The 9,061-nt window shown below is 38.4% G+C and overlaps 1 protein-coding gene across 25 annotated transcripts in view; it reads left to right on the top strand.

Moving 5' to 3' along the window:
- eya1 (EYA transcriptional coactivator and phosphatase 1) overlaps positions 1-9,061 on the top strand; it is a 108,794-nt gene that overhangs the window by 26,068 nt on the left and 73,665 nt on the right. For 8 of the 25 annotated variants that reach the window (XM_045710763.1, XM_045710784.1, XM_045710760.1 and 5 more), the window contains exons 2-4: positions 3,464-3,591; positions 5,510-5,575; positions 8,947-9,024. In XM_045710763.1, coding sequence (XP_045566719.1) covers positions 3,468-3,591; positions 5,510-5,575; positions 8,947-9,024 — 268 coding nt within the window. In that variant the 5' untranslated portion in view covers positions 3,464-3,467. Of the gene's footprint in view, positions 1-3,463; positions 3,592-5,509; positions 5,576-7,999; positions 8,079-8,946; positions 9,025-9,061 lie in introns of those variants that run through there. The other 17 variants (XM_045710765.1, XM_045710779.1, XM_045710769.1 and 14 more) reach the window with 9 other exon arrangements.

The following is a 9,061-nucleotide window of genomic DNA, read 5'->3' as shown; positions in this document are numbered from 1 at the left end:
GTCACATCTCCCTCCAGGCTACTCTCTCTCTCCTCTATCCGGCAGCTAGCTAAATATCTTCCTACCTCCAGGCTACTCTCTCTCTCCTCTATCCGGCAGCTAGCTAAATATCTTCCTACCTCCAGGCTACTCTCTCTCTCCTCTATCCGGCAGCTAGCTAAATATCTTCCCACCTCCAGGCTACTCTCTCTCTCCTCTATCCGGCAGCTAGCTAAATATCTTCCTACCTCCAGGCTACTCTCTCTCTCCTCTATCCGGCAGCTAGCTAAATATCTTCCTACCTCCAGGCTACTCTCTCTCCTCTATCCGGCAGCTAGCTTACTATTGTCCTACCTTGAGGCTACTCCCACCCCCTTCCACAGCCCTCCTAAAACCCTCCACCCCACTACCCCCACCTCTGAATCACCTTTCCATCATTAGGCTGTGCTCCCCTTGCTCAGGGAGGAGGGAGGAGGTAGAGAAGACCTGAATGAGGGAGGAGAGGCAACAACAGCAGTGTTAGGAGAGAGAAGAGAGAGAGTGATTGAGAGAGAGAAGAGAGAGAAGAGGGAGAGTGGCTGACAGAGAGAGAGAAGAGAGAGATAAGAGAGAGAGAAGAGAGAGAGAGAGAGTGGCTGAGAGAGAAGAGAGAGAGAGATAAGAGAGAGAGTGGCTGAGAGAGAGAGAAGACAGAAGAGAGAGAGTGGCTGAGAGAGAGCGACTCCAGAGAGAGAGAATGTCCTCTGTTCCTTTTCCCAGTGCGGCTAGCCCTCTCTAAGACAGAATAACAGGAATCTTTTCTCAGAACAACTCTGTTGTGTCATGGATGGGTCTGGACAGTGACACACAGCTGAAAAACAAGGAGTGACATTGTTTCTGCTCAGGCAAGTAAAAAGAAAAGAGACAGCCTGGTTCAGGTGATTCGGGGTCGCTACGTCTTTCCAGGTAAGAGCAGAGTTGGGCCAGTGCCAGGCAGGTAGCATCAGAGAGATGCAGAGAGAGAGAGAGAAAGAAAGAGAGAGAGAGAGAGAGAGAGAGAGAGAGCGGCAGATAGGGAGAGAGAGAGTCACAGCAAAATCAATAAAGTGATTAACCACAGTTAATGGGTTGTATGAGAGAAGGGAGAGAGAGAAGGGATGAAGAGAAGGGAGAGAGAGAGAGAAGGAGAGATAATTTGTGTGAGGAAGAGAGAGGACAGAGAAAAGGAGAGGGAGAAGGGATAGAGAGAAGGGATAGAGAGAAGGGATAATGAGAAGGGAGAGAGAGAAAGGGGAGAGAGAGAAAAGGGAGAGAGAGAAGGAGAGAGGCAAGGTTGGAGTGAAGGGAGAGAGAGAGAAGGGAGAGTGAATTTGTGTGAGAGGGAGAGAGAAGGAGAGGGAGAGAGAGAAAGAAGTTGTGTCAATTGAACAGTAATTTCCTCATGGTTATGTCTAATTACTGTACAAGTTCCTCTGCTGTTTCTAATACGTATTTTAGTTTTGTTGTTTAATTTGGGTGTGAGAATCTGAGACAATTCATATTCCTTCGGGTAGGAAAAATAGGATACAGCTACCATTTGTGAGAAGGAGATGGGAATATTCCCAACAATTCTATTTCATTTGCTTAATTTGCAAGAAAGTACTGTCAAGGAGAAGTTGGATGAAAAACGAATTAGAAATATATAGTAGAAAATACAATGCATATATCTGTGTTTAATCTGTTTTAAATTCATTTAAAAACGAGTCTGTTGAAATTTTCTTTCAATCCAAACACTGTCGAAATAGCATCCACGTTATTTCGATCCTATCAGATTGTGTTTACGTGAAACAAAACTCCCCCCCAAAAAATGTTGGTGCAACAAAACAAAAAGCTTTGATAAAAGAGATATCCAGAGTCTTTAAATCTAATTGGAAAAGGAAGTGTAATGCACCACATATTACACACTAATTTAATGAAAGTATATTACATTCATTTTATGAAAGTATATTGCATTGGGGCGCAGTGACAAAGACAAACGCGAGTTACAATTTCACAGCTGTGCTTTCAGCTCTGCTCCAGGCCTGTTGTAACCTCCATCCGGCTGTGACTGACAGACTCCTCACAGCAACAATGACTAGATAGAATAATGTTTTCAATGGCTAGGTCTTCAATATAAAAACGGAAACAATTAAAATGGTTGCCAGAGAAAACTGATGCATCGTGAACCTGGGCCTACTCCTCATCTCTCTTCACTGAGCCGTGGAGACAGCTCTCTAACAATCAGTCACAAAACAAACTCTTAGTACTTATAATCACTTAGAGAACCAACTAGCAGCTCTTAGAATCACTTATAGAACTAACTAGCTGCTCTTAGAAGTACTTAGAGAACTAACTAGCAGCTCTTAGAATCACTTAGAGAACTTACTAGCTGCTCTTAGAATCACTTAGAGAACTAACTAGCTGCTCTTAGAATCACTTAGAGAACTAACTAGCTGCTCTTAGAATCACTTAGAGAACTAACTAGCTACTCTTAGAATAATTTAGAGAACTAGCAGCTCTTAGAATAATTTAGAGAACTAGCAGCTCTTAGAATAATTTAGAGAACTAGCAGCTCTTAGAATAATTTAGAGAACTAGCAGCTCTTAGAATAATTTAGAGAACTAGCAGCTCTTAGAATAATTTAGATAATAGCTCTTTTAATCTTCTAACGACTAACCACTTCAACCATAGTCTTCAGTCCATAGAGATATATGTTCTATATATGATATATGTTCTATATCTATTCTCCAATCAGAAAGTGTGATTACGTTCTAAAATAATCATTTCTATATAATTACTATATTGTAGACTTTTAACATGAGTACATGTATTAATCAAAATAAGCATGGCTTTTTAAAAACCATTTTAAACACGTGTTCTAGCTCTGTGAAGGAGCTCAGTCAATTAAAATGCTGAATTCAATTCTAATTCTGATCAATATTATTGTTTGAATGTATAGTATATAGTATAATGCAGTAGTACAGCAGTGTATATATTTGTGTGTATTTTATTGTTGAGTAAAATTCAATTTATCATTATATTTACCTATTGTGATATTTTTTGTGTTTAGGATTTTATTCTGAAAATAAATAAGCAGAAGTTAAATTGTTATTTCAATGGACAAGAACAAACATGTCTGAATATCAATGTGTTTTCGTTAGTTTTTTTCCATAACTTCTGCTAAACGTGTTGATAGTATTTATAGCTTCTAGCTAAAAATAAAATCTCAAGCACCCATTGAGTTTTTTTTTACTTTGATTCTTTGAAATAAATTTAAAACGTTCATTTCAAAACAGTTTTACCCATGTAGTTATCAGTAGGAATAAATAAATAAAAAACATATTACAAAATGTAATGACCACATTACTGATTAGAACTCCCTTGATGGATCCCGGAAAGATGTGAGTAATTGTATGTATGATCGTGTGTGTGTGTGTGTCTACTTCCGTGTGTGTGTGTGTGTGTGTGTGTGTGTCTTGTCTGCCAGGTCTATGGACATGCAGGATCTAGCCAGTCCGCACAGCTGTGTAAGTGGAAGCAGTGAATCCCCTAATGGTCCCAGCCTTGACAACTCCCATATCAATACCAATTCCATGACCCCCAATGGCACTGAAGGTATGTGCTCAGGGATTTTCCTTCTTAATCTCTCTCTCTCTCTCTCTCTCTCTCTCTCTCTCTCTCTCTCTCTCTCTCTCTCTCTCTCTCTCTCTCTTGTGTGTGTGTGACTCTAAATTCACTACGGGACGTGTGGGAGAGGGCTAGGCTGGTTGGTAGAGGCTCTCAAAGGTGTCGTATTGTATGCAATCAACGTCAAACGTTAAACTTGACACAATGGTTGTGGTACAAATGATATTTGTGTGATACAACAAAGGGATGATCATGATTCATGAGTTAGTGTCTTCATATTGTGTCTCCACAACACTTGTGTAATTATTCTGGCGCAGAAAATACACTCCGTTGGAAATCACAACCATTGTACCAAAAAAATGCATTGTAACATCAGTTGTACGTACACATTTTTTGAAGTTTGTTCTGGTCTCATTGTATAGCAGTGCAGAGGTTAGAGGGGATTTGTTTTAACCTCACGCTCTTCATCCTGTGTAGTGTTTATGCATCTGCTAAGTTGTGAATGTCCTGAATAGCAGTAAAATGTCTGCAGGTGTTAAACCGTTGGGGGGGGGAAAAAAGGGAGGGGGGGGGCGATCTGTTTTCCATTTTATAAAAGGTGAAGCGTTACATAGTACTACTTCTATTCTCCAGTCTACTACTCTGTAGTGAATTTCTTTATTTGATTTATTTTTTACCTTTATTTTAACTAGGCAAGTTAATTTAGAACAAATTCTTATTTACAATGACGGCCTAGGAACATTGGGGTTAAACTGCCTTGTTCAGGTGCAGAAGGACAGATTTTCGTACCTTGTCATGCTCTGGGATTTAATCCAACAACCTTTCGGTTACTGGGCCCAACGCTCTAACCACTAGGCTCCCTGCCGCCCCAATAACATGGAATAACATGGAAACTACTAGTGACCTAATGGTTTATGGGCTAGTGCATTGTTTAAATACACAATTAAACAGACAATGCGTTTAACATAGATATGAAAATGATCTGCTTTGTAAATCTGATCCTATTGTCTCTGTGTTTTACAGAGGAACTATTAGCAGTATGTTTAAGCACCCGTGTAATTATTCAAAAGCTCCCTGGTATGAAAGTGGGTTTTACTTTGCGTGTGGTTTTAGTACATTTGTATACGTCTCCCTATTGACTCCGTTGAGTAGTGTTGTTATGTCTGTTCTAACCACTGCTCTAGCTGAATGGAGCTAGCAGGCTAGCTGTATGGAGCTAGCAGGCTAGCTGTATGAAGCTAGCAGGCTAGCTGTATGGAGCTAGCAGGCTAGCTGAATGGAGCTAGCAGGCTAGCTGTATGGAGCTAGCAGGCTAGCTGTATGGAGCTAGCAGGCTAGCTGTATGGGGCTAGCAGGCTAGCTGTATGGGGCTAGCAGGCTAGCTGTATGGAGCTAGCAGGCTAGCTGTATGAAGCTAGCAGGCTAGCTGTATGGAGCTAGCAGGCTAGCTGTATGGGGCTAGCAGGCTAGCTGTATGAAGCTAGCAGGCTAGCTGTATGGGGCTAGCAGGCTAGCTGTATGGGGCTAGCAGGCTAGCTGTATGGAGCTAGCAGGCTAGCTGTATGGAGCTAGCAGGCTAGCTGTATGGAGCTAGCAGGCTAGCCCCTATTACAAACCCACACACGCTCTTAAAAGTGTACCTTGAAAATGTAAAATCTTGATAGGAAAAAGGGAAAAGGTCCTTCTGTGGTTAAGACACAGGGCGCGTGTCAAATGGCACCCTATTCCCCTACACAGTACACTATTTTTTGACTGAAAGTGCACTATATAGGGCGTAGGGTACTATTTGGGATGCATACACTGTGTATTTTTTTGTTTGTTTGTTCTTCTTCTCTACGCAGGGACAAAGAGCCTGGCACAGAGCGGCAGTAAAATCAGATTGTTATGTATTCTCTGTTTCCCACAGGTGATAACATCACAATGCTCACCACAGCTGACTGGTTGTTAAGCACTAGCTCACAGTCGGCTGCAGGTTGGTGCAGTTCTGGTGTGGACACAATGAAAGGACAATACTTGGTGTTTTCAACTTAGAAAAGACAAGAAAGAGAGAGTTGCGAAAAGAAAACACTTTACAAAGTGACATAACTTTAAAAAAAATTGTATTAATGAATTGAAATGCTCTTAATTGACACGTCTAATTTGATCATTCTAACAAAGTTTCTTCAACTATTGTACCTTTCATTTGGAAAGTCTTTCAGCGTTACTTGTTGTGTTATGTTGAGTCTTCTAAAGCATGGTTTGAGACTGCTGGGTTATGAGTCCGTTAGTTCATGAATCATTATAGACTCGTGGGTTATGAGTTCATGGTTCATGAATCGTTATAGACTCTTTGGGTTATGAGTTCATGGTTCATGAATTGTTATAGACTCTTTGGGGTATGAGTTCATGGTTCATGAATCGTTATAGACTCGTGGGTTATGAGTCCATGACTTTTGAATCGTTATAGACTCTTTGGGGTATGAGTTCATGGTTCATGAATCGTTATAGACTCGTGGGTTATGAGTCCATGACTTTTGAATCGTTATAGACTCTTTGGGGTATGAGTTCATGGTTCATGAATCGTTATAGACTCGTGGGTTATGAGTCCATGACTTTTGAATCGTTATAGACTCTTTGGGGTATGAGTCTATGGTTCATGAATGGTTATAGACTCTGTGGTATGAGTCTATGGTTCATGAATTGTTATAGGCTGTCATTATTATGTTTGTTTTCTCCCCCTTTCTTTGATATGCTGTGTTTTCTGAATGCAGTAGTTATTGTTTGCTGGTTTGTAACAACCTGAGTGTGTGTGTGTGTGTACTAGTTTGTGCATGCACTGTGTTATAGATACTCCACTGTGTTATAGATACTCCACTGTGTTATAGTTATTCCACTGTGTTATAGTTATTCCACTGTGTTATAGTTATTCCACTGTGTTATAGTTATTCCACTGTGTTATAGTTATTCCACTGTGTTATAGTTATTCCATTGTGTTATAGTTATTCCACTGTGTTATAGTTATTCCACTGTGTTATAGTTATTCCACTGTGTTATAGTTATTCCACTGTGTTATAGTTATTCCACTGTGTTATAGTTATTCCACTGTGTTATAGTTATTCCACTGTGTTATAGTTATTCCATTGTGTTATAGTTATTCCACTGTGTTATAGTTATTCCACTGTGTTATAGTTATTCCACTGTGTTATAGTTATTCCACTGTGTTATAGTTATTCCACTGTGTTATAGTTATTCCACTGTGTTATAGTTATTCCACTGTGTTATAGTTATTCCACTGTGTTATAGTTATTCCACTGTGTTATAGCTATTCCTCTTTTCTATAGCTACTCCACTGTGTTATATTTTTTCCATTGTGTTATAGTTATATATATATATATATAAAATACAATTTATCCATAATATATTATCTCTATATCCATATTATATTATCTCTATCCATATTATATTATCTCTATCCATATTATATTATCTCTATATCCATATTATATTATCTCTATATCCATATTATATTATCTCTATATTCATATTATATTATCTCTATTCATATTATATTATCTCTATTCATATTATATTATCTCTATCCATATTATATTATCTCTATTCATATTATATTATCTCTATTCATATTATATTATCTCTATTCATATTATATTATCTCTATATCCATATTATATTATCTCTATTCATATTATATTATCTCTATTCATATTATATTATCTCTATTCATATTATATTATCTCTATATCCATATTATATTATCTCTATTCATATTATATTATCTCTATCCATATTATATTATCTCTATTCATATTATATTATCTCTATTCATATTATATTATCTCTATTCATATTATATTATATCTATTCATATTATATTATCTCTATTCTTTTTCAAGGCAGACATAGTGGTGTGTTGTTCTTAAAAAAGGTTCCCTCCTATTCTCCCATCAACATGTGTTTCTCAGCAGAATGATCATAGTGGAAACATATCAAACATGACAAGGAAAATACTTCTTCAAAACCATGAGAGATAGATCTCACCAACCAACCCACCGAGCATGACTCCCTTTGCCCACATTACGTAAATGTGTTTTGCCAAAAAATACATTTCCTTTTCTCCCCCTCTTCTCCTCTCTCATCTCCCCCTCCCTATCCCCAAAGCCTGCCTGCTGCCCGAAGTGAAATAGATTGATTTTTCAAAATGTCAAAGATTCCCAAGCTATCAGATAACTGTGAAATCCTCTCCATTGAGCTATCAGTGGTATACTGTAACTCTGAGAGGCTCAGCCAGGGCACGGGGTCACCCTCCATCCACTACAGTCTTTAAAACACTTAATATACCATCCATTGTTTCAATCGTATTTGCTCGTCCATGCAGACTGACTCCCTCTCCATACAGGGGCCATTTTTACACCAGTATCCTACTACCATTGACTGTGTTTACCTATCTTTCCCCTGACGCTACATTATAACCTGTGGTAAGCCATCCAGTGATTTAGTGACAATTACTGATTAATTTATTCATTTGATATTATCTGAATATGAATTGATTGATTGATTACTTTGATTGAGTGGTGGGTTAAAATGTATTGATAGGCCATAGTTTGCCTGTTACTGTTGAGGTCTTGTTTTAACAGTGCATGCTGGGTAAATCAATAGTGCATAACTAGTGAATGCCATTTAGATTTATTTGAGATTTGTTTAACAGCATTCAAGATGTTTTTATTTTATTATTTTTTTAATTCCTGGTTAATTCAACAGGTTGAAATGAGAAAAACATCTTCTTTGTTGGCATAATTGATTAACAATTCGGCTAATATTTTATTTTCCTCAAAAGTTCTTAAAGAGAATTTACCATGAGGAATAAGTTAATCCCATATAGATTAAATTAAAGGGTCTCGGTGGTTAATCCAAGGAAAAAACAATCAATAACGTTGCAGTAGTATTACTATAAATACCATTTTATTTTTTTTTTTTGTTATGATTAGGTTCTAGTCTAAAGGAACAGAATGTAAAAGTTGTAACTAATATTTAATAGTCAAATAATTCCTGCATTCTGCCCTAGTATTGTTTATAACACATTCCTCTGTGTGAGAGTTCGGCTATAGTTCTGGTGCAGTTTTGGGTGTATGTTAAAATCCATCCCACACAACCAAACCCAACAGAAAATACATTTTTGTTGTGTAGTTGTGGTGTGTTTTGGTGTGTGTGTGCTGATGGTGTGTGTGTGTTGATGGTGTGTGTGTGTGTGTGTGTGTGTGTGTGTGTGTGTGTGTGTGTGTGTGTGTGTGTGTGTGTGTGTGTGTGTGTGTGTGCTGATGGTGTGTGTGTTGTCTTTGTCCCCAGTTAAATCAGAACCTATGAGCAGCAGTGACATCACCTCCCCAGTAGCAGACGCCTCCCTGGACAGCTTCTCAGGTTCAGGTGAGACGGGACGGGGAATGGACGTGTGTGTGTGTGT

The sequence above is a fragment of the Salmo salar genome, chromosome ssa29 (assembly GCF_905237065.1).
Source record: "Salmo salar chromosome ssa29, Ssal_v3.1, whole genome shotgun sequence".
Lineage (NCBI taxonomy): Eukaryota > Metazoa > Chordata > Actinopteri > Salmoniformes > Salmonidae > Salmo > Salmo salar.
The sequence above is the reverse complement of the archived record's forward strand: the minus strand, read 5'-3'. Positions and strand labels throughout refer to the sequence as shown.